This window comes from Stegodyphus dumicola, chromosome 10, assembly GCF_044657685.1.
Source record: "Stegodyphus dumicola isolate Sdum_Otavi_A_Nest chromosome 10, ASM4465768v1".
Classification (NCBI taxonomy): Eukaryota; Metazoa; Arthropoda; class Arachnida; order Araneae; family Eresidae; genus Stegodyphus; species Stegodyphus dumicola.
Window position 1 is genome coordinate 89761531 of NC_140777.1, and position 27261 is coordinate 89788791.

The 27261-nt window shown below is 33.7% G+C and overlaps 1 protein-coding gene and 1 long non-coding RNA gene across 15 annotated transcripts in view; both read left to right on the forward strand.

The window, feature by feature from the left end:
- The window catches only part of LOC146995015 (uncharacterized), a 217788-nt gene extending 198779 nt beyond the window's left edge, over positions 1 to 19009 (forward strand). Inside the window, exon 2 of the long non-coding RNA XR_015043480.1 lies at positions 17341 to 19009. This is a non-coding gene — a long non-coding RNA (uncharacterized LOC146995015). The remainder of the gene's footprint in view (positions 1 to 17340) is intronic.
- The window catches only part of LOC146995017 (uncharacterized), a 184858-nt gene extending 165849 nt beyond the window's left edge, over positions 1 to 19009 (forward strand). For 6 of the 14 annotated variants that reach the window (XM_085825229.1, XM_085825225.1, XM_085825227.1 and 3 more), the window contains one exon: positions 8293 to 9461. In XM_085825229.1, the coding sequence (XP_085681355.1) occupies positions 8396 to 9229 (834 nt within the window). In that variant the 5' untranslated portion in view covers positions 8293 to 8395 and the 3' untranslated portion in view covers positions 9230 to 9461. Of the gene's footprint in view, positions 1 to 8292; positions 9466 to 14069 lie in introns of those variants that run through there. The other 8 variants (XM_085825230.1, XM_085825224.1, XM_085825232.1 and 5 more) reach the window with 3 other exon arrangements.
- Positions 19010 to 27261: the final 8252 nt, after the last annotated feature.

The window sequence follows — 27261 nt, forward strand, 5'->3', positions numbered from 1 at the left end:
CAAGTCAGGAAACAAAGAACTTTGACACTTGGGGTAATACATTTGAAGTTATGATTTAAATTTATTTTAATATAACAAATTTGCAAAATCTCAATAAAAGAATTAACGTAGCGATAGCATATCGTGTCACGTATCTAAAGGTGAAACATAAAAGTTGCCAAAAGCAGCTATTCATTTAAAATACTGAAATTAACGAAATATTTTTCGACATACAGTGACGTTATATGGAATCACGTGCTTTCTTCAACTCAGAATATAACCGTAAATAATAACAATAAGTTTCGAGTTTGGCAATACTATTTATTTCATATTTTTTTAAATTAAAAATTTCTCTTAAACAATACGATTTGAGAGTGAGAAGAGCCATCATTTTTCTAAATAAAGCAATTTGATCTCCAGCGCTTTCCGAAATTTTATATAACATCTCGAGTGATAGTCGTAGGAAGATAACAATAGTCGAAAAGTTTTACCAAGAATTTTTGAAATCCGAGGGTACCTCCTTCTAAACTCAAATCTCCCCCCCCCGTTCCGGAGGATATGATGTTACGAAGAAAAAAAAAAAAAAAAAAAAGAGGCAAAATCCCACATATATTTAAACTGCTGACTCCTGTTTACAATATTCAATTTCCTTTAAAAACATTAAGCTTCATTTAAATAAAAGGAAAATAAATTCACACATTTTCCCTAGCTTTCAAGCTTTTATTGTACTTTTAAATATTCTTTTTGTCACTGTTGCGCAAGTTTTCCGCGGCGTCATTAGGAGCCGTAGGTCGAAAACATATAAGAATCATTGCTGTAAATAATGATCATATGATAAATTGCATACATATGCGATTCTTTTGATTAGAATTTGAGTACAATTCTTTATACATCAGCTACTATGCCCCTTTATGTAACGACAATGATTATTTTCAATGATTATCCGATGAGAATGATTCTTTACAATGATTATTTGATGACAAAGATCATTTGCAAAGAATATTAAAGCCGATGACTACGATTACTTAAATAGAATATGCATGTCATTCGATGACAACGATTATTTCCAAAGAATCTTCGATCACGTCACTATTGTATATCGCTATACTTCTGGGTTTGGGGGGGGGTTGTGTATTATACTACGGCCCTGTAATTAAGCGTTTTAAATGACATCAAAAACGTTAGTAAAACTTAGGATCCTTACATACTATCCGCCAGAGTTAATTAGTTTGAAACTGAGGTCTAAAACGACCTTGTTGAAAACTTTTAGCTCTAGAATCTAACGCGAGGCCAATCTTTTTCAAACATTTCTCTCTAGAAACTAGATATTAAAAAGTCGTTTTTACATTATCATCTCTATGGACAAGTATTTTCATCTGTACTGCATCTATAAACAGGAGTTTCTTAGTTGAAATCTGGTTCCTTATGGAAGGAAAACTAGTTTAATGAAATGTTACACAATCAAATGGCAAGTAACATGAATATTTATATTTCTCCTTTAAAATTCTTATTTCATTCATGACGTTATTTAATTATCTCCCCGTGCTCTCTGACTTGTGTTGTAAAGAAAAACACCAAACACGAGCGTGTCTATGTACAAGTGTTCAACACTACCGCCTGCAATCAAAACACTAACGTCTTAAAATTCAACATAACAAAACCTCAGAACACACCTTATATTCATCTCTAAACCCTGAGCTACAATTCTGAAAAGTGGCTAACTCTGAAGTGTAGCGTCAGAGAGCCTAACTACATTCATTCAACCTTTATCACATATTCACAATAATTTGCTCTTTTTACAGTCACACGAATAAGTTAAAATTTTTGGCATTACTCTAATATTTTTACTTTTAACATATCACAATATTTCTTAACTTTTAAGATAACAGTTCAGATTGTATATAAGGACATATTAACATGCCGTTAATTTTACGCATTTTAAAACATACATTAGTAGTACATTGTTAACTTCTATTCTTTTCCAAGCAAGTGCCAATTCTTCTGCATTGAAATTCTACATTTCAAAAGTCTTTCAGATTAAAACTTCTTTCTTGCCAGAATCTTTTAAATAAAATTTTATACAATAATTTTTACAATTTTCTTAAGGTACCTTTCTCAAAGATTATCAATGCTTTTTCAATATTCAAGTATTTACACATTCCTATTATACATTAATTTTAGTTTTACTCGCGAGTAACTGAAAAACAATACCAAAATAGGTAACAACTCCTTTCTCGCCTTTTTGGCGATAAAGGTAGGCCTCACATGAGGTAAAAATTCTTGAATTCTGCCACTTGCAGTAAGATTGAAAAATTAACTTACGGTTTCAAAGTAACATAAAGTTTTACTTATCTTTGTGATATTCAGACATCCTTTTTTCTGCCCAGTCCTGGAAGGTAGCGAAGACTACGGTCTGGTTGATCTTCCTTCTTGTGCGGGTTCGCCCTTCGGTCCCTTCCTTTAGCATCTGCCTGTGGTCACGGCCGTTTGATGGCAGCTGGTCTTGGCGGAACCGGGACAACTGTCTCTCGTTGTTGCCTGGATCTCGTTGCTGGCTGTTCAAATTTTTCTTGCGTCTTTGCATCTGCAGCTGGTCTTCCTTCATCAATTCGTCGACATTTGCTGCGTAGACTCCTATCCGATGGGTAGATCTTCTGTTTTGGAGCCGTGTTATAGTTGCTGTCATTTCTCCTGGCTTTCTTTGCATTAGTCGTACTTCTCCCTTCTTCATTCTGGGGGTGGTCGTGCTCTCTCTTCTCTGGTCGGTGGAACGACTTCTTTTTCTTGTTACCTTCAGTTTTCCAACGGGGGAACTTTCTTTTCAATTGCTCCTGTCTACTAATGGCTTGCCCTTGGGATTGTCGTTGTTCCACCTCTGGAGCTTGTGCCTGCCGTGCCGGATCCTGCAAAAGATCTTGAAATATTGGCATTTTATTACGATTATAAAATGGTTTTATCTGGTCTACGTTTGCGGTGCAGGTTTCACCATTCCTGGCTTTTAACACCACTAAGCCTGAGTTACTTTTTCTATGACATATGGTCCTTCAAATCGTGGATAAAATTTAGCAGTTTTATCTTCTGGTGCTGAAGAAAGTGAATGCTTAATTTTTAACACTTCATGTCCTACTTTATAAGTTACTCCCCGTCGTTTCATATCATAATAAAGCTTCTGTTTTCTCTGTGCTACTTCAGTGTTCTTTTTTGCTTCTTTAATTTATTTTTCTATATTGCCCATTTTAAATTCTGGGGCTCTTTGTTGAACATAAAATAATTTATCTAACGGCGTTATAATCTTTCTGCCTAAAAATAACTCAGCAGGAGTTTTGCCCGTCGTATCATGTTTTGCGGTCCTAAGGGAGAAACCTAATTCATTGACATAGTTAACCCAGCTTTTATGAAAATTTTTAACATAACTACGGACAATTTTCATTATATTTCTATTGACCCGTTCCGCTATATTTGATTGCGGCCGATACGGGACCATTTTTAAATGACGTATGCCCAGTTTTTGGCACATGTCTTCAAATATATTACTTACAAATTGAGGACCATTATCCGATATTACTTTTAGGGGCGCCCCGTATTTTAAAATATATTTATTTAAAATAGAATCAGTAACTAATTTCGCGGAGGTTCGTTTTAAGGGAACAATTTCGGTCCACTTACTAAAATAATCAACCATAACAAGGTGATAGCCACTTTTATTTAACTGACTTTTTGGGAAAGGGCCCAATAAATCGATGCCAATTATTTCATTTGGAAATTCCGATTTAATACTATTTAGAAACCCGGCCGGGCGGAAATTAATATAATTAACTGCTTGACATGTTGGGCAGGACTGGACATACGCCCTTGTTAACTTTTGCAGCTCAGGAAAATAAACTGCTTCGCGTACGCGTTGGATGGTTTTTCGAATACCAGCATGAGAAGCTAAAGCGGAGTCGTGTAACTCCTGCAGTACATTTAATCTAAGACTAGCTGGGATAACAGGTCGAAATTCGTTGTTGGAATTCGTAGTTTTTGTATAAAATAATAGACCATCTATTAGTTCGTAATGGGCCGTCCTATTTCTTATCGCGACAATATATTGGTGGCTAAAATTTTCAGGATCCTTTAAATAATCATAAATATTTTTAAATTCAGGATCCTTACTCAGTTCGGTTATCACAGTTTCTCGGGAATGTAACTTACATGCTGTGAGCATTGCCACCTTTACAGTATTAACTTCTTCATCTATTTTTATTCTGGATAGGGCATCTGCTACGATATTTTCCTTTCCGGGGCGTGTGCTTAATTACCAGATTATACTCTTGTAACTTTAGTGCCCATTTTATTAACCTTGTGGATAAGTTTTTCCCTGAGTACAATCTAGTTTCCGCCGCATGATCAGAATACACTGTTATTGGACCTTTCGAAAATAGACTCGGAACTTTTGCACTGCTAACAGAACTGCAAGTGCCTCTCTCTCAGTCGCGGAATAATTTTTTTGTGTTTGATTTAAAGTTCTACTAAAAAATGCCACGGGCTGCTGATTTTGCGAAAGTACCGCTCCTAGCGCATAATCCGAAGCATCCACTGAAATTTCTAAATTCTCATCGTTTTCAGGAAATTTCAAAACAGGGGCTTGCGTTAATGCTTGCTTTAATTTCTCGAAAGCACTATTGGCTTCGGCCGTGGACGAGAAAATTGCCTTTTTCCTTTTTAATTTTAACAATGGTTCAACAATAGCTGCAAAATCTTTTATAAAACTCTAACTTCAATCTTTGGAAGAGTCAAATTTTTCACAATAACTGTATTTAACTTGAAGAAAGAGGGCTTTTCTTGGCCTTCGGATTTACGCACCCTCCCGTCAGCAGAAATCCGTTTTAGTTTAATTTTCTTTCTTCCTTTCCATGCCTTCCTTGTTCTTCCGCTGGCCTTCAGACTTTTTTTCTGGCTTACTATTGAACTGTCGACGTTCGCCGGTTGTTTTTGGATACTTTTTGGTCCTTGCCCTCTGATTCGATTTGCTTCCGTAGCCGTGTTCTTGCCTTTGCTGTGGTCTTGGCGCACCAAATTGGCTTCGTTGCTCAAACTGGCGTCTTCATTCGATGTCCGCCGTTCTTCTATTTTCAAACTGGATTGTTAGCTCAAATAACTTTTCCAGTGTAGTCGGATTCCTTAATTAAATAAAGTCTTGTACTTGGGGAACTAAACTCGGCAAAATCACTTGAATTATCTCAGGATCCGGACGGTTTCCATACAAGAGTTTAAAGACGTGAATTTTTCTTAAAATAAAGGTGGAAAGATTTTCGATTCGTTGCTGGTATATGCTGAAGAGTTCCGTTTCTAAACTTGCACGATCTCTTACGACAGGGAAGGGTTTTACTAAGGCAGTCTTAAAATTTTCGTAAGTATAGGTGGGACTTCCCGCTTGACCCAAGAGGCTTCTGCCTATACATTTGAACCAATTAAGCGCTTGGCCCCTCAAAGCGCTGGTAGCTAAGGTGACTTTATGGAACTCATGGACTGGATACAGCATGAAGTGGTCATCCAATTTTTCCAAAAAACTGGTTACCGGTGAGTTTCCATTAAATGTTGCTTCTGGTTTCATCGATGCGCGCATGGTCTGTACGATGTACCCAAATCCTTCCAGGGCGGCAGCTGGCATTTCTGGATTCTGAGTCGCTTCTGCAGGCAGCACAGGTTCTTCTTGAAACTCGGCCATGGTTATTCTTCTTCGTCGGGCGCCACTATCAGGACTTGTATTCCTCTTTACTTGCTTTGGAAACATGAACTATCCTGACTCGGAACAGGGAGCTTACTCAAGCTATGTTTACTAAATTACGTGATTCAAATCTTATTTATTGCAACAACTTAAACTGTTATGACACTTTCAATTGCACAAGAGGCCCTTGCTTTTACAACTGCATTTATTTGCGGAACACTTCCTTTTGCAATAACAGTGTGTACATATACTCCTCTCTTTTCAATCTACACCAGAGCATATCTGTGATTGTCGACATACACCGGTGAGGGTCCGAATGTAGAAGAATGTAATGCAATATTCGATCTTTCACCGACGTATTTGGTGAATGTTAACATTCTCCGGTGAAAGTCGACATTCTTTAATTTCGGTCTTTCGAGGTAACATATTTTTATACGATTATATACATATATATATATATATATAATATATATATAACACTTTAAATTGCACAAGAGGCCCTTGCTTTTACAACTGCATTTATTTGTGGAACACTTCCTTTTGCAATAACAATGTGTACATATACTCCGCTCTTTTCAATCTACACCAGAGCATATCTGTGATTATCGAAGTACACCGGTGAGGGTCCGAATGTAGAAGAATGTAATGCAATATTTGATCTTTCACCGACGTATTTGGTGAATGTTGACATTCTCCGGTGAATGTCGATATTCTCCAATTTCGGTCTTTCACGGTAACATATGTTTATAAGATTATATATATATATATATATCGTGTATATATATTGTTTATATATATATATATATATATATAATCGTTTATTGCAATGCATTGTCGGAAACGCTTTCCTGGCCCATAGTGACGAGAGACAACACAAGAAAAATATGGTACGAACATTGTGAAGATATTTTTTTATTTTCCTTAGCGCAGCGGAAACCAAGAAATAAGAACAAAAGCAGGGGATCGCCATCAAAGAAAGTATTCGAAAGTTCCTTCGGAACGTATCCTAAACATGGGTTTGGTAGAGATAGTCCAGTGCATTGTTCAGCAAGATCACGAGAACTAACTTGCATTATCAGTTCGTCTCGGGGTACTTCAACACATAAGTGCACGAAACCCCAGTTAGAAGTCCAACAGGAACTTGTGGCACATATTGTGGCAGGTGCTGGTAAAGTCCTGGAGATGCACGGTATTTTCCAGAGCATCTCATGTTGGATGTACGAGAGATGGGATACCCGTAACAGGGTGCAGGTCGTAATTTCGAACACCTTTTTTGAGGTCCATAAGTGTCTAATTTTGTTCCTACTTTTTAATTTCTCTTGTGCTAAGCGTAACTGGTGTCCGATCTTTCTTGTGTTTTGTGTTGTTTGCACCGGCCAGGAAAGTGTTTTCGGCCATGTTTTGCCATTTAATTTTTCGTCATCGTCGTCTCTCTCATATATGTGTATAATTACATATGACTCAAGTGTTGCTACTATATGATGACATTTACAAACACGGTGTTTAAAATGCTACATATTCCCATCCGAAAATATCTTTTTCTTTTCCTCTTGCCCTTCAAATAAGATATATGTGTCCTTCATTGCAAAATTACCTGGAACTTTAATTTTTCTTTTTTCGAGGACAATGGAGAGCATATTTCAGTATAGGCAGCTGTCAATATTCAAACATCAAATTGTAAAAGCCATTAAAGTGTGGCCGAAATGATCAGAAGGGCTAAATTCGCATAAGGATTTAGGAAATACATTTTGAATGATTTTGTAAATTTTCCTTCAATAAATTTAATGCAACAGGCAAAAGAAATTACAGGGAACAATAAATATAGGAGAAAACAGGTATATCTTTTCCTAATTTACTTTGATTTGATTGATTTCTTTCTTTCTTCCTGTATAAATAAATAAACTTTAAGAATGCAACTGAAGAATGAGAATAAAAGTTTCAATTGAAACAAATGGTGGCAAAAATCCTAGTGCGGCTCTGATGGACTACGAAAAAGACCAGCAATATGATCCGAATTTTGAATAACGAGAGAAAATTTGAAATCTGTGCAGCCAGCGATGCAAAGAGACTCGTTAAAATACAGGTTTGGCTGATTCAGAAAGAACGTTACGTGTATATCTTCTAAAATGCTTTTTCCATCCTTTGTTTGTAGTTGTTTCCCTTTTCATTTCAGTTTCCTTTTTTCCTCCTATTTTGCAATTTTCGTCATTGTTTCCCTCTGTTTTTAAGCCACCTGTTTATTATTTCTGTTATTATTATTGCAACTTATGTAAAAATTAAGTAAGGAAAAGTAAGGCACTGAAACTTTGCAAATTATTACGCTCTACGTGAGATTCATGGAGGCCGCTTATTGCATACAAATAACGCAAAATACTTTAACTTATCTGCTTGGCTTTAGGTCAGAACAACGAAAACAACAAATTCACCCTTTGTAGAAAACAATTCTGCCAGGCAATAATCTACGGGGAGTTTTTTCCCTATGAAACTGAGCCAAAAGTGTTATATAGTATCTAAATATGGAAGTGTTGTACATGTTAAACGTGATCGTCATTGCATTACTTTCACTATTTTACTAATGAAATAAAGATATACCGATTTTTTTGTAGATTGGAAAATCCTCCTTGTGATCATGAAAAGGAGCAAAAACTGGAAAACGAGAAAGAACTGGAAAACGAGAAGGAACTGGAAAAGAAGCGAGAACCGGAAAAGATGCAAAAACTGGAAAAGAATCAAAAACTGAATAAAAAGGAAGAACAGGAAAAGAAGGAGAAACTGGAAAAGAAGCAAGAACTCGAAAACAAGAGAAAACTGGAAATGACACAAAAACTAGAAAAGAAGCAAGAACTGAAAAAGAAACAAAAGCTGGAAGAGATACAAAAACTAGAAAAGAAGCAGGAACAGGAAAAGATACAAGAATTAGAACAGAAGCAAGAACTGAAAAAGAAGCAAAAATTGGAAAAGAAGCAAGAAATGAAAATGAAACAAGAGCAGAAAAAGAAGCAAAAACTGGAAAAGAAGGAAGAACTGAAAAACAAACAAAAACTGGAAAAGCAACAGAAACTAGAAAAGAAGAAAGAACTGGAAAAGAAGCAATTACTGGAATGGATTCAAAAACTAGAAAAGAAAGAAGAACTGAAAAAGAAGAAAATACGGGAAGGAATACAAAAACTAGAAAAGAAAGAAGAACTGAAAATGGAGAAACATATTGAAGAGATGCTAAAACAAGCACACAAAAATGAACTGGAAAGGCAAAAGTTGAGGGAAAAATTGCAAAAACCAAAAAAGAGAGACCTGAAAATGAAGAAGGAACTGGAAAAAATGCAAAAACTGGAAAAGAAGCAAGAGCCGGAAAAGATGCCAGAAATGGAAAATATAGAGGAGTCTGAAAAGACGCAATACCTGGAAAAGAAGCAAAAAACGGAAAAGATTCCAAATCTGAAAGACAAGCTGGAACCGGAAAAGAACTGTCAAACCCGAAAAGGAAACCGGTTGAACTGCGAAAAGAGCCAGAACTGGATACCGACTGTAGAACGATTGATTTAATGACCAAACGAAGCAAGACCCGGAAAAGAAAAATAGAACAAATAAATCATATACCTGCTTCATTTTACCAAAATTTATTATCAACAACATTTTTATTATCAAGAACTTTATGGTGTTCTTAGTATATGGACGGCATTTGATAATATTTTGCTCGGTAAGTGTAACTACTGATATATTATAAGCTAGTAATTAGTCATGCTAACTTTAAGATACCAGTATTATTTTAGCAGCAACTAAGTACACTCTTTCGTAGTTCAGATCTATGTTTTCAGTGCCTTTCATGGCTGCGAGGTCTTCCGGTTTTACCTGGAAAGTCACAGTTTATTGACTTTTTTAACACATAGCTTTACACATGACAATATTTTTCAACAATAAATTTATGTTGTGCTACTGGCTTTAAATTGTGCAAATAAATATTGCACGGCATATCTTTCATAATTGAACTCATGAAATTAATTTATACAAATTTCATTTTAAAATTTGTTTGACCCTGAGCTGTCTTATCCAACTGCAGATATTCATAGAACTTTATATCAAGGTTCAAAGAAACGTTCAAAAAGGAATGTTTATCCACTTTTAATTATGTGTTAATCAGCATGATTTGCATTACTAAGATTGTAATTCTAAACAAATTAAAAGCTATTGTAGTATGTACATTAGCTTTTCATTTGCTTTCACCTTGTTTAAATTCAGTTTGACATACCACAGTTTCCGTCTCTACTCAGGATTTTTTCAGTGTAAAAATTCAAGATTACAAATTGAAATGAGCGAAAGAAATAACTTTTAAAATGTGTGTATACATTACATCAGAATCATAATATAATTAGATAAATAAACTGAATAATATGTTATAAAGCGAATTTATATCAATTTCGATTTCTTTCAAAATAGAAATTCCTTCGCACCTCATAAATCTCACAGAAACTCTCGGTTTGTGATTCGTGAGCTTTAGTTTTTTATATTTGGAATTTGGCAGCAATATGATTCACTGTTACGATGCAAATTCTTGCTCACAAATTGGTTATCTAACTAGAAAATGGTATAATTAAAATAAAATGAATATTATTAGATGGAAATGTTGGTTTCCTTTGCGTTTATCTGAATGGTATCGTATATATAAACCTGTTGGAGACGTTTTTTTCCCGCACATCGAATAGAGACACATAGTCACATAATACAAATAATATGAATACAAGAATATAGTGTAAGATGATGCTCTACCACATTTCTCTATTACTTAAGACTGCGAAAGATTTGTTAAAGCATTACAGGATCATACTCTGATGGATCTCGCCGTTCTGTTTCATTTTCTGCCCTCGAAAACACATTATCTTAGTACAATAGATTACTTTTGAAGGAATGGATTATTTGAAAACATTGTAACTGTAAGAATTATTCTCTGACGTTATTACTGAAAAAGCGGCTGAGAGCATAATCTTTGGCTATGCTCTTTAAGCTGTATTAAAACCATTTTGAAATGTAAGGCCTACAAACTGAAACGTAAATTTATCTTATTTCTGTACTATTCATTAGAGTTATATACATTCCCATCAATAGATACTGAATGGCTAAATATTCTGCTTACCCAAATCAGTTATTTTTTTTCTCTCTTCTTTTTCTTAATTTTAATTAGTCCGGAAAGTAAAGCTATAGAGAATTTCACTTCTTCATTAGAAATCTGATTTAGAATTTTGTTTTCGGAGATAAAAGTTTGAATTCTTTATCCCTTTTCTAAACACAAAGATTGAAAAACGTAACATCGAAATTTTGAAAACATTTATACACTAATAGAAGGGAAAAAAAACAGAATATAATGCTTCAGCAAGCATGTAAATATCTCTATCACTTAAGTTTCAGCTATGTTTGCTATAGTATATTCAGGCGTATAAGGCGCACTTTTAAAAGAAAATGCAAGATTGAAATTTATGGGTACGCGCTGTACGCCAGCTATAAAAATGTTATGTTTAGAAATATGGAAAAAGTGATTAGAATTAGATAAAATTAGATTTCTGCGTGTAATTAAATGCTTTTTATTTAAGAGAAATAACATAGTTTATGTACTTAAAAATTTTCGTTATCGGATTCTGTTTCATTTTCACCTTCACCTCTGATCCATACTTGCATAGACAGATCCAAGTTCCTCATATACGTCTCAATCTATAACTTCAAGCACATCATCGAATTCTGTTTCAGTTTTGCCGTAACTTTTACTCTGATCCACACATAAATAATCATCTTTCGTTGCATCTAGACCGTCAGATATACCACATAAATTAAACGGGTTTAATTTTATTCCGTGATTTTATTATCTACTGACACACTATTTATGCGCTGACATGACGTATTTGGTCTCCATTTGTAATTAGTTTTTTCACCTTCACTTTTGTTCGAGTATTCCACTAACGTTTAAAATATTCTATCGATGATTTATTGACATATATGTCTAATATATGAACTAATGGCAATAATCCGCTTGGATAAACTGTCATATCTGTATAACACTCTTTCAACAACATATTTGTGCTATCCGTTAGATGGAGGATGAACATGTCCCAAAGTATTAGACTTTCTTGATTATCTGAGGCAAAAGGAAGCTTTTGCCAAATATTTCTTATCCACAGTTTCACAACATTTTTCTCCGCCGATCATTTCTCGTGAATACGGATGAAAACACTTTCGGGAAACTGCACTTCAGCAAAGTCTTTCTTTTCAAGATATCGATGAGCTTTTAATTTCGTACGGTCGGCTAAGCAGGAGATCAGTACGGTGAGGTGAGATTTCTCGTTGGCCTATTGATTTTATGTTAACCGTTATTTTTCTTTCATATCATTGTTTCTTTATCTCCTACTATATCAAAACTTCAGGAATGACATCGATATTTGCAACACGTGATAGTAAATAAAGTTTAACATATTTTTAAAAACTCATCAAAGTTTTATCTCTATATTTTCGAAGCCTTTGAAAAAATTTTATCTCTTTTTCTCGGAGAACTGAATTATTCCGTGAAGTAAATCGAATACACAACCTCAGTTTGCTTTAGAGTTTTCACTTCCATTTGCACTCGTTTTTTCTATTTTTAAGGCAAAGAAACGTACGCTGTTTCTTGTTACAATTAATCCATTCTAGTGATGATGGGGATTTTCTACAATGCAGTTTCCAACACTTTCGCCGACGGTAAGCTATTTCATTACTTCTTTATGCAATACACATTTATTCTTTGGCGCAATAATCATTGTAAAATTTCATGCCTCTTCCACTCGTGTACGAAGCATTCACGAAAACCATCCTGCATGATTTCCATTTTCTTTCGCAAACTGAATGACTTAACATTTGAAACTTGCATAGTGTTTGTTTCGTTCGGCGAAAGCCATAACTGCTGGTGAAGAAAGCACTGGATTAACTACACTTCACTAAAATCAAATGTGATATCGTTAAGTCTTTGATGTTGACATCAGAACCACGGCTTCAAATGACTACAGAAAGAAGAAACATGACTCCTAATTCCGCAAATTCACTTTGGTCGAAAGTGCACTCTTATCCAAATGATGTTCCTTATTTCTCGAAGTCCTAGAATAACATTCTCTTCCACATCCAGAATGAATACAAATCACCTCCTACCTTGAAGAAATATTTTCCCCGATAATCATTTCTCCTGCGCACCACCTTATCGCTTGCCAAACTGCAATGTTTCCGCAATTGACATATTTGCTCGTGTTTCCTAAGGTATGAAATAATCAAGAAGAGCTGTTGCGAGATATGATGTTTTTGGTATTGCCAAACCACCATGTGTATTTTATTGCTTTCTTTATTTACTAAAGACCTGATGCATTGTAATTAAGCGATATAAGAACTTGATTTATATGCGATTACGTTTTCTTATACAAAATGTTCCAACAAGGTGCTTATGGGTTGTAATTTCATTTATTCAAAACTCAGTCTAGTTATATTTATAAAATTTTCAATAGCAAACGAAAGTTTTAAGAAAACAGTTTAAACGTTTTGGGTCAAGATACTTTTCAAAAAAAGTCTAATCCAAGAATTATTTATATGAGAAATTTTATGTAAAAACAAATGGCGCACATTTTTACGTTTGAAATTTACTGGCATATTCCATGCCAAATTTAGTAAGAGATTTCAGGTTTTTACCAGCTATAGGAAGTCAAGGATTTCTAGAATAATTTACAAAGTCAAGGACGAGTTCTGTCTATTGTTAATTGGTATTTTCATTTCCAAAATAGAACATTGAAAATTAAATTTTGAGAGAAGTCTTTTTAATTTTTTTGGCACGCTGCATAATGAGTTCATTTCAAAAAAGCTGAAAATAAAAGTATCAGTTTTCTACATTTTACTAATTATTCTTTCCTCCAATACCTAGACTTCATTTCGGAAACTTTCCTTTTGGTTATAAGAAATAAATCACAAAACAATTGACTGATGTCAATCGAAATCAGACGGAGATACTTATGTTCAAAATTATTTCATAACGAGTGCAAACTTTTTCCTCATAAAATTATGAGTGTCGGAGAAACATATGAAGAGCTAGGCTTCGTAATTTTTACAAAACAAATGACTTTAAATTTAAAAGTACCAAAGCGCAAACATTTACGTTTTTCAAAACACATTTGTACTTGCAAGTCAATGCCTACCACAAACGACCAAGATCCGGTCTGAACTTTTGCAGACAGTGCACAGACATGCGTTTCGAGTACCTTTCATTTTAATTATTTGCGTATGCCATGTAACCTTCTCAAATATTCTCATGCTTGTGACTCAGAATTGAAATATCATTTTAACTGATATTTTTATGTGATGTGTAACAATAATTTTGTTTATTTTTCAGGATGAAGATTCAGGCCCCCTTTGCGCATACCGACTGTAATTTGAATAGCCAGTTTACAATAACAAGCTTAATAGTAACCGACCGTCATAGGAAGACGCCCGAGGCTTAAAGGAACGCGAATCTCTATCAAAGTTGCAACTTGTGTAAATGCAATTTTGACTTTTAAATTCTTTTATTTTCCCTTTCTCGTGTCAAAAATGTTTCTTTCTTCAATATTTAGTTTAATAAAGTGAAACTTTAATTTAAATTTTTCTTTTCGCTATTTTTACTTTAAAAAGATTTTAAGTTCTTTCATTTTACAAAAGTAATACTGATTTTAAAAACTATAAATATTTCCTTTTGGTTTTTTATTTTAAAAAATTGCTTTTAAATTCTCACTTTATTTATTTTACAGAAATATTATATACTCTTATAAGCTAAACATATTTCTTTTTTGTATTTCCATAAATGCCATTTTTTCAAAAAATATTTTACTCCTTTTCATTAAGGGGTGTTGGAAACCCTATAGCAACAATGTTGAATTGGCAATTTTTGGATTACCTTTTCTGAAAATCTGCTGTTCTTACAGGCTTGAAGGTTTTTACGTAATTAAAGTACATCTATCACCTCGCGCTCTTACAAGCACGAGGCAGGTTCGTCTATGCGCTCGCCATAGTAGGAAAATAATCTCTATCTTTGAAATTTTATCCTCTAATTTATTACACATAACGGTACACAATATACAATAAAACAAATATCACTAGTATAGTATACATTTAATTATATACATAATATAAGGCGTGCAAAACATGTTTTAAGTAATCTCAACTATATACATAATATAAGGCGCGCAAAACATGTTTTAAGTAATCTCTTTCCACACGGCATGGCTGCCGGTCCAATCGCTAAAGTACCAAGTCTCGTATTCACGCCACCAGCCTGCCTCGATCGGTTTTTCCGAGGAATCTCGAATTCTTTTAATACGGTGTCTTTAATCATAATATTGTTATATCAATCCATTTCATCGAGAGTCGCGATCAAACTTTTAACTTTTGTTTTTAAACTCTGCAAAATAATTTTCCCTTCTTCAGATATTTTATAGAGATTAAGAATCACTTCATCATGATGTAAAAAGAACAGCCATTTCTCAGCTTTCGATGGTGGGTCAAACATAACTTCTTTCATTATTTTCAAATGTTTCAATAATCGTTTCCCTTGCTCTAAGAATCTCCTATATCTTGATAAAAATAAGAACCTTAATTTCTCATTTCCATATAAAATATACTTTCTCGGTGTCTACTGGCTTTAACGCCTGACATTCGAATCATGTTATTAACAGACATAAAAACAATTATAATTTTCTAAGTTAATATGGTTAATATATAAATTAAGAAGGACTTACCTTTGATCCCGATAGTGAAAATATCGAACGAAGAGCACAACTTGACGCTGTTAACTTTAATCATGAGCACACTGCAGTGCCACGTAACTTGACATGATTACAACACGGTAATTCACATTATCCCTGATTTAACTTTTCATGATTTCACTAGGATGATGAACACTGATGATCCCATTTTACCACTCACTGGCTGTTAACTTTTTAGCACATCACGCTTTCACAAATCGGATGAATTTATTCGCACACATGGCCCTAAACGCGCCATTTTCTTTCGTCATAAAAATCTTCTCTCATCGTAGATCCATTCGTGAACTATCACCGAATTTCATTTTATAACTTTCAGTAACTTTTTACAACCATATTTATTTATTATTTTCACTATTTAGTGATTATTTTCACTATTTAGTGATTTCCTTTTTCACAATCTTATCCTATCGACTGCGCCGATTTGCACCTCGCGCCGTTTCAAGTCCGAGGCGGGTTCGGTCATTTCTCATGCACTCGCCATAATAGGAAAATAATCTCCATCAGCTTTGAAATTTTATCCACTAATTTATTAAACAATACACAATAAAACAAATACCACTACTATACATTTAGCTTAAGTTATCTCTTTGCACACGGCATGACTGCCGGTCCAACCGCAAAAGTCACAAGTCTGGTATTCTTCCCACCAGCTTGCCTCCACTCTGTTTTCCGGCGTAACTACGTCCCTTCCTTTAACCGTCTTTCGCCCCTCGCGGATAAAATGTTCTGGAAACGTCTTTCGCTAAGGGAAGTAACATCACAATACCTAGCTGAATATACTGAAAAGAGCTTTTTTATCATTTTAAATTTTAGAGTATTTTACAGTATATTTTGTTACGCATAGTAAAATTTAGCACTGATTATAATCAAAAGCTCTTTTCGGCAAATATTTGGAAGCGTAGTAAATAAGGTATAAACATTTCAGATACCTGTGAGCAGTAGTTCTTGAGAACAGGTACTACATCGAGTATAAAAAATCACGTTCGGGGGAAAACGCGATTTTATGTAAAAATTCTCAATTATCAAAGTATTCAATGACAAATTAAAGCTAGATTTTGTACAGTCCTAATTTTCATAGAGATTAAAGAACGGTGTTTTAAGAAAGCTAAAATTGTAGAGAATTTGAAAATGCAAATATCAGAAATCCTCATTTTATGAAATGTTTTGGCTTTCATCACCCCTTCAACTATTCTATTCTTTAAAGTCCTTTCTCTTTTTTTTCTATTCTGGTAAAACTTGATATATAAATTTAATTCTTTGTCTTTTAATTTTTAATTTTATATCTCTGGTCGCATTTCTCTTTAACGATTAACATTTTGCATTTGGCTTATTATTATTATATTAAAATTATGCAAAATGAACAAACAGTAAATAATGAGATGCTCAATTAAAAACAAATACAGATTTAATGATAAAAGGGAAATTTTTAATGTCATTACAAACAAGATTTCAAGGGGTTCAAGAGGCCGTTGCCTAAAAAAAAAAGAAAACAATTCGTCGTTTCCGGAAGAAATGAAACTTTAAAAAATATTTTCGTTGTCACAAAAACCAAACTTTTTGAAACATTACGTTATTCAAACTCTTACGTCACTTCCGAGTGTCACGTTATCTAAGATGGCATAGGTTTCGGCTACGTACCCAAGCCTCTGGCATCTCCTGAGGGCGGTTGGTTACTACACCTGAACCAACGATAGTGAACTTCCGGTGATATCCTTCTGTCTGTACCTGAATGAAACTGGCTCTATTTGACGGCACACTAGCGAAACACTAAAAAGTCATGATTTAAACGACGATGATTTGAATAATTTAACTGGAATTTTGAGGACGACAATTTAGATTAAATGCTGCTGATTTTTTATTTAGGTGGTCGTGAGTATATGGTTTAGTGATGAAGAGTATGAATAATTGAGTAGGATGATAATAAAACTTTAGGTGATCGGGCTTTGTATCTAGGTGAAGTTTTTTTATTCTGACGACGACTTCAATGATGATGATGAAGATGATACATAGGATGGTTTAGAATGACTGATGTGATTTGGGTGATGATGGTTTATCTTATTCTGACGATGATCATGGTGACGCGATATACATGATGATTAAAATGACGATGTGTATTAAGTGATAATAAATATTTAGATGAATTTGATGGTGACATAGTTTTGACTGATGACGATTTTATACATGATGTGAGAGTGATTTATATAATACTTTAGAGGAGTTAGACAATAAAGACGATGATTAAATGAGGATGAAGAAGATGATGATTTGGTTGATATTGCTTTCTATTTAGATGATCTGGAAGATTATGATTTATCTATCTCGACGATGATAATGGTGATGATGACATATACGACGGTTTAAACTGAAGGTATGATTTCGATGATGATGATTATTTAAATGATGGTTTTCAATTATCTGGTGATAATTTTATAATTTCTTTCTTGGTTATTCAGATAACAATTTTGATGGTGATTTAGAAGTTTGAGGTGATGAAGACGATGATCAAATGAGAATCATATTGTTGATGGTGGTGATTTAGATGATACTGCTTTTTATTTAGTTGATTTGAGCTATAATGATTTATCTTAATTTGGCGATATTTTCAATGACGATGATGATGATAATATATATATATATGATGGTTTAACATGAAGATGTGTTTTGGGTAGTTATGCTTAGTTAGATGTCTTAGATTAGCAGATGAAGTTGATTGGATTTAGAAGGAAATTTATATATATGATGATTTCAATGAGTTAGATATTGATTTAGATGAAGGTATATTCATTTGATAATGATTATTTAAACAATAAGAGGGTCGTCCGAAAAATTACTTTGCCGTAAACCATAAAAAACAAAGTCTTATTACCTGGAAAAACCTATTGCAAAAGATACAGCTATATTTCTGCTACTTCTCAGCATAAGAAACATCGGAACTATACCAATTGTCATAGCGTCGGTTACCTATTTCCATTAGAGTGTCATAGAAGTCTGTCGCCTGGGAAGAAAGGCAGCCCGTCACATTTGTCTGCAACATTTCACCTGTAGGAAAGTGTGCCCAGACAAGAACGTCTTCAGGTGCAATAACACGTGGAAGTACTTAACAGCAAGATCGAAGCCATAGAATGGATGGTCAGACATCTCCCAGCGAAACGTCTGCAACATATATTTTGTGGAATTCCCCGTATGCGTCCGATGTTGTCGTAGGACACCACAACACCAGCACTGAGCATCCCAAACCATTTGTTCTGAATGGCTCTTCAGATGTTCTCTAGTAAAGCGCAATAAAGATCAGCTTTCACCGGAGCACCACTCGCCAATACGTCAATGAGCAGAATGCCTTTACTATCCCTTCAATTTCCTTGCATAGACTGAGGACTTCAATTTCCGTGCATAGACTGAGGATCGTCCGGCGCGTGGATCCCTGTGACGCCAATCAATTGTGAGTTGCTGTTTTCTGTGGTGAAGTGAGCTACCCACATCTCATCACCTGTAACGATTCTGTTAAATTGCGTTCAATAAACTGATTTATGTATCTGCTGCCTCTAGTTCTTTGTGTTTAAGTTTTGAGTATTCGAAATGGAACTCAAATACAATCAATCATATATATAGATTACATATCAATTCATATATTTGAATTAAATACATATTTACTTACCGGCCCGAAACTTTCTTAACACGTTGAGCGCGGCGCCGGTCCCTGGGGATTGACAGTGAACTTTCCGTGTGGCCGGCGTCGGTCCCTGGGAACCGGCACTGGAATTTTCGTTTGCCTGGCGTCGTTCCACGGAACCGACAGTATAAGTTAAAAAATAAATATAGTCTCAATGAAATGTGATCAAATTTAGCATTAATGAAATGTATTGAAACATTCTAAACAAAAACACGGCTTAGCTTTAAGGCTTAGCTCGCTGCCGGCTGAACGGAAAGGACAGCAAATTCGGCGCCGAACTCAGCGTGTTAATTAGAAAGCTACCGCTCGGCCTTAAAAACGCACAGCAGTTTGGTTTAAATAACCATTGATAACACTATTCTATAACGTATTATTCTATAACGTTCTTTGTACGTTAAAGTACATATAGCACAAGAGTGTGCAAGGAAACTGATATATAACAAATTTATTTAATATTTTTCATATAATAAGGATAATTTCAAACTGTAATCATAATTCTAAAAATCCATGACATTATCGAATTGAGACCTGTTTCGATGTCAGATATATCTCGTAATGAAATCTGATATTTTTTGAAATTTAACAACTAATTTTTCGAGGTATTTGACAGTCCAATCTGTATAAGTTTCATTTATTTGTTTAAATGTTTGTAAAGTGTTATCACAGATTTTCATAAAAAAGGGTGTGAGAGATAATTGATAAAATTGATAGATAGAAATGGAGGGAAAGTATGCATTTGTTCAGAAACATAAACGTAGTATTTGTGAGATTTCTCGCACAGCCAAATTATAATTGTTTTGTTATTTCTTTTTTTTCATATTTAATTCTTTTAAATTAATTTCTCAAAGTTTGTCATAATTTATGTGACTCAACTAGGTACGAAAAATTGATTCGGAATGTAAAAGAAATATATGTATTCTGTAACATTATTTTTTGTAAAGTTTAATTTTTTTTAATTAACAAGGTCTGTAACCAATGTTTGCACTTATTTAATGCACGGAGTTCCAAGCAGTTTCACTCATCATCCTACAAGCTGCAATAAACACAAAAACACAACTCTGAAAATGAAATATTCTAACAAGGATTGTAAAGCCAAAGGCATATAACTAGTCTCCTCTGTATGCTCAGATCATTCAATATGATTTCTCTCACAGCTTATACATTTTCAGATGAGTTACTCACGTTCGTTTTTAAAGGTAATCAAAATAATGTAAAACTGCAATTAAAAAGATTAAAATTTCGACAAATTGACTAAATGAAATATATATTCGCTGGTCGCTTAAAATTGCTTCAACGGTACCTAGTTCCAAATTGCAAGATGGGTATTCCACACACGGATAATCGAGAATTAGTATAACATTCTACAGCAAAACATTGCAAATTCCGTGCTTTTTTCATATAATGCATTCATGCTGTCAGATTTATTATGTCTAATCTTATAATATTATTGTAAAATTACGGCCGGTAGAAATCATTCCTTGAAAATGAAGGCCCCTTGCCACCTTCTTGATGACTAATTTCAAATGGATAATTCAAACGTGGCGAAAAGAGAAATATTAAAATTTTCAAAAATTCGTGTTTACGGTTTTTTAATACCTAGATTTACCACTGCTAACTAATATTATGATATAATAATATATTAATAATTAGTCAAATGAAATTTATGTGGCTTCGTGTCAACCACTTGGTATTTTTAACGCTGTGTTTGAGCAAAAACAGAATATTGTTTATTTAAGCTATAATAAACATCCTACAGTAACATTTAGTTATTGTACATTGTTTTTTATCAGCACTTACGAGCTGAAGTTTCGTCTTATTAAACTATCCATATTGGTGTTTTTCATGCTCCTATATTGTTTTTGTATATAAATAATGGAAATTACAATTGGGATGATCAGTTCCATAAAACTCTCAGTATTCTGCAATCCTAACCACATGACCAATGGTGCCCCAAACATACAAGAAACAAACAGGTATTTACAAGTAGGAATGATTTTCGAAACGTTTGCTTAAACTCAAAACAAAATAAAACAAAAGGGTCGAATCAAAATGTTAATGTTTCATAAAAATGTGCAGTATAATGTTAGATGTAAAGCCTGTTTTCGTTTCCCTGGCAGACGTACTAGGAAGTTTCATAAATGAAAGTTTTCTCTTTTGGTGGGATAGTGGCTGTGACCTATACATCGAGCATTCATTGCTGGACAGTACGTGTATAATTACAGATAGATAGAGATAAGTAATTAATAGAGTATTTGACATATATAAACTCATCATTCAGATCTTCGAAAGTGTTCAAATAGTAAAAACACGATACCGTATGCTTTCACCACTTCACTTATGATGTAGACTATGCCCATATGAGGTACTTCTCCCTGTTAGAGTTAACTAAATCTTAGCTATTGAAATATAGCATTTTCAAATTCTTTCCATTTGAATTTAACATGAATAATTTTACTCTGATCTCTCTCTTTCTTTTCTGTTTGTTTCTTACTTCTAGCCATCTATATCCAGTTCTATATCTTCTACTTGTGCCTCTGATATTTAATGTAACGGCATTTTGCTTTAGAGTAAATAGATTTAAATTAATTAAAAATTACATTCCTATTTTCAAAATACTTTTATTAATATTTCAAGGTAAACATTTTGATATTCGTCAAATGGAACTCGAACCTAAAATTTAATTTTTATTAAATCTTTAATCTATTTCCAGCACTATGCATAAAAATGCCCTTTCTTGTTAAAATAACGAAACTGATTTTAGATTTACTAGTAATGAATCAAATTGCAAATTGCTTAGTTGACATTTTTCAGCTCTCAGAGTACATTCCATTTAACTATGCAGTAAATCGAATGATTGTTTGCAGTTAACAATATGTAAAAAGCTGTTTGGGCCAGGTCGAGAAACAGGTGGTTTACATCTGGAGGAAACGAATTTTTGACAATGTCTATATACTATATATAAACGAATAATTAGAAACTTCCGCGTAATGCTCTTATGAAATAATTCACTGTATATTAGAAAAGTACGAGAAACAGACGCATATTTTTTCAAATGAAAAAAATCGAAAAATTATGTGCTTACTAAAATCAAAAATCTCAGGCGAACAACAAATAAGGCCTTGTAAGGCCTTATGTATTGTTCCTTATAAGTTATGTGAATTTCCTTATAAGGCCTATTAAATTATACACACTTTTTGCTGCTGATCATTTAAATTTATTTCTTCGAATTGCTCTTTCAAACTTGAATACCCGATTCCTAAAAGAAAGTTGCTGATTTTGAAATAATGTATACTGCTTAATTTTGGTCGTGCGTTTATGAATTTTTTCTAATTTTATTTCTTTATTAGCGGAAGTACCCGATGCCAATTAAGTTAGATTGAAAGCAATGTATCTAACAACAGAGAGAACGATACCGTTGTAATCCTTCTCTAACGATGTAAAAAATACGATTCATAGTTATACATTTTTCAGTCTGGTGCGATATGCAACCCCACATAAAAAATTTCGATAGAAAAATATAATTCTCTCTCATTGTATCAGAAGCAATGTCACTCAGCTTTTAGTGATTTTCGTCTTTCTAATCAAATGGCCATAACAGCTCAAGTTCCATCCAATATTTCACCTATATTCAACTTTAGTCGATTCAATGTCGCAAAATATTTATCATAATTGATGAGAAATCAATAACGCAAACAAACAAACAAACACACAAACAGACATTCTTCTTTATATATATAGGTTATGTAAAATTGACAATTTTTTTTATTAACAAAATGTAAGATTTGCAAGCGAGCAGTAGCAACACTTTTCGAAATAAAACAATTCTATCTTCAACGCCCGAGACTGTTACCACTAGGAAAAATGAGTGCGAAAATTAGAACTTTCAGAATTTTTAATTAGTATTTTCGCTCATGAAAGTGGTTAAGATGAGAATAGTCGAAATGGCTTCCCTCGAATTTTCGGAATCGGGAATAACGTATTTAATGTTTGGGAAAGCAATTTTTATTTCATCTTTTATCTATTTTCGTATTTTAACAAACTCTAGGATTTGAAAGAGAGCAATGGTAACAACTTTCGAAATAAAGCAGATTTTCGTCTCCAGCTTGCGAGACTGTTGCCACTCGAAAAATGAGATTATAGCTCTGATTTTAGCTACTTTTTTTTTTTTTTTTTTTTTTTTTTTTTTTTTTTTTTTTTGAGAAACGTGACGTCGACCTAATTGTAGAATGTTTGGTGGTGATAGCTATAGTAGTGACCGAGTTATGAGAGGACAAACACACAAACTTTCTTCTTTATATACTATATAGATAACAAGTATGAAACTTTCCCAAATGTAAGTATACGAACCGCGAGACTGTATTAAAATTTGGATTTACTTATTTGTCAAAAAAGAATTTTTTTAAAAATTTGACATCGCCAAAACATGAATATTTTCGTGATTTAAAAACATTTCCATAACTGGAAGTATATTACTACAAGCAACGATCGCAAAAATAAAGGTCGTGTAGGGACTTTTAAGCCGGATAAAGGATGTTGGTGTACATATACGTGAGCATATACATATACGGTTGGTACAGCTAACCTGCAATATAAAGAGAGAAGCAAGCCTACTCTTTAGAAAATTTCAATATTCTTCGGCTAATCGTTTTTGAGTTATGCGAGATACATACACACATATATTATATCTACATACATACAGAGAACACGAAAAAATCCCTTTTAAATGCATTATAAAATATACTATGAAAAGGAAGAAGTCTTTATTCTGTCCGTATGAGATGTCGCACAAAAATCATCCAAATGGATTCAGATATGGACAAAATGGATATTTCCACTGAAATGTGATACTTGAAAATTTTCGTAATTATAATACTTCCTTTATATTGTAAAATGCAGTAATAAAATATTACCTAAATGGGAAATCTTAAATAGATGAGAATTAGTACCAGAATTCCACAGCTATACTTTTAAGAAGTGGTCGTAAAAAAAAAGTGGTTCGCTGAGAACTTCGTTCTAAAAGTTCAAGCAATAACTAAAACATTTTCGAATAAATTGTGTGTGAAAACTGTATGTCCCGTCGTTCAAAAGTAGTGGACTGTAAATTCACTTGATGTTCCCTCAGTTTAGAACCCAAGAAACCTCAGAGTCATAATGTTGACCGAAACTACTTTATTGGCTTTCAAACATTAAGTTGGCTGAGGAACGGCGAAGAACACTTTGACACCTCTGACTTCAGTAGCGGCTCACCAAGTAAACTCGGGAGAACCTCTGCTTAGTTGAAACTCACAGCAAATTAAAAGCTCTAAACCCGAGCTTTACGATCCTAACAAATTTGTGTCTGCGCCTCTCCCCGGTACAAAGAGAGAAATACAATTTGCGTAACATAGAACTAAAATATTTAATCCTTTGCGGCGCACTGTACGTTAAAGTCGGAATTTCAGCAAGAAACGTTGTATTCAGTCTATTTAGTCCTAAATAAGTATACAGGTAAAATTTTGTAAAAATTGCACTTACCGTTTTAATTCAGTGGGTGTTCCATGAGGTGGAACACTGCGCCGCCAGAGCTTTGAAAAGTGCGACTAAGCGAGCATTGCAGTGAAGCACGAAAATGAGTAGAAGCGTTTGCATAAGAATGAAAAAACTCTGTATTATGGCTGTATACATGGTTTCCTGGATATACACAATATTCTTGAATATATACGGATAAATGAGATACATATCTACATACACAAGTCCTATATACAAAAATGTTTATAAATTTTCCTATTTCTTATCTTCGTGAAATTGTTCAAAGCAAGTCACACCTTTTTGATGGAAGCACAAACCAACTAAGATTAAAATAATTAACTACGATTAATATTAACAAAAAAGAAAAATAAGCTTATAATATATAGATACACGAAAGATATCTACACAATTATTGAAAATAAACGGGAATGAGACTAAAAAGGCAGCAAAAATTTCGCGTAGGTCTAAGTAAAGATGAGTCAAGCTACTAATGAAATTCCCGCCTAAAAACTACCCCCAAAAATTTCGAGATGCCAATATTAATGCTTTCATAACACAAAAACCACCTCGCCCCTCAATGCTGCTTTGTTTGAATTCATTCCCTCCCCAAAAAAAAATCAACAGAAAACGAAAACAACGGATGTTCTCTCCTAAGAGCACACATGTTCTGATTAGTAACAGCATGAGATTGCTAAAGGCGCAGTGTTCCCGCTAATGGAACACCTGATTTTATTCAATGATTCTGCGTATGATTTTTGTATGAAAGATTAAAAAAATAATTTGGAGTACAGCCAGCAAAATTATGCCTATTTTTCTCCAAATAAAATTTTTATATCATTAAAAAAATAGAGAAAATTACTTGAAAAAATGGATTTTAATAACACATAATAAATTAACGTTATGTGTCTCCTTGTGATATGCTGCTATCTACGGTTTAAAAAGAAAAGTTCAAAGTATATTATAAAAGAATTTTTATCTATTTACGGTTGAATTTAGAGGCTTTCGAAGCGATTCAATTTGGGTGTTCCATGTAGTGGCACACTGAGACACAAAAGCTTAACCATATTTTAGAATCATTTATAAAAATATATAAATGTAAAGTTAAATATAAAATATTCGTTTCAAAGCGATCGTTGACGATTCCATATCTCTTTAGTCTTCCGTTGATGCGGTCATCTTAGAGAGACATTGTGAAAAACCTATATTTACTTATTTTCTCAGAAACATCGGTCATCTTAGGATGGTAATCGACAAGAGGATTTATTGTACCTATATTTTCTTTTTGTAAAATTCTGCGTTTACATTTTCTAGATCTAAATTTAAATTTGATCTTTCTCAAAAAAATAGTGTGAAAATGAATGCATTTCCGTTAATAATCTATTCCGTTAATAACTCTATCTGGCTTTAGGGGTCCAGAGGTAAAGTCGTTGAACGCTGGTAGCTAGACCCAGCACAAAAACACGCTGCTTGAGAATTTTGTGGTTTTTCTAATGTGTAATGTGCGTACGAAACTTTTCCTGAGAAAGTCCTCCCCAAACGCTTCCCTCCCCTTAGGAAAAGAGCCCTAACGTGCTCTTCCAATAATCCAATAAATATAAATACGGTACTGAAATATTACGTAGTTCATCCTGACTTGTGTCATCACAACTAACGAATCGCAACATGCAAAGGATACTTATATAAAAGGATTACTTTGAAGAAGCTGAAGGAAAAAGAACAAAAGAAGTCTTAATTTTATTCAAAGAACATAATATTAGAAATTTCAGACATGCATAAAACTTTTAAATACATTTAATCTAAAATAAATGCTCCTTTTCCCTTTTTTAATTTTTTAAAAATATATTGTTCATGAAGAACTGCCAATACAACTTTATGAAATGACTTAATTAAATAATAACGTTTAATAGTTAAGTAAATAAATTTAAAATTCTCTTAAAATAAAAATTAAATACTGCGTAGTACTCCCATACGTATCATTAATTTTCTACTTCCTTTCAACTTTTCAATGCAAGAGTTCCTTCTTGGATTTTTAGCAAAAAATTATTAATGAAAGGAAATATATGAAATATAGAGGTAAAAATATTCCTCATTCTTACTCGCACCTATAATTCATTACTCGAATACGCACCAGCACCTTTTAAATGTAGAAAAGATATATCTGCAGAATAATCGTCATGCGATTATTTTATTTACTCTCTTTTATAGGAATATATTTTCCACGACGATATTTTTAAACTGCGAAGTTTTGGAACCTCTTTCTGTTCTTCGTCGATGTTTTGTACCACGATTGTTTTCTTCGATGATGTTTTAGACTTACGATATGTTTTCCTGCCTTCTTTTCTCCCACATGTTTTCTACAACGAAGTTTCCCTCTTACGTTGTTTTCTCCGCTACGTTTTCGTCCGCGATGTCTTCGTCGGACCTCCTAGAATTCACTCGCAAGCAAGCGAAATAATCGTTCCATTTAGACTCTTGTCCTTCGACAAAATAATACCTGGCCCATTATGGATTAATGCAAATGTACAGAGACGTATAAGATTATGGGGTTCATTTAAAAATGACTTTTCAGTCCACTTTCATATTAGTTTGATTACCATTAAAAAAGA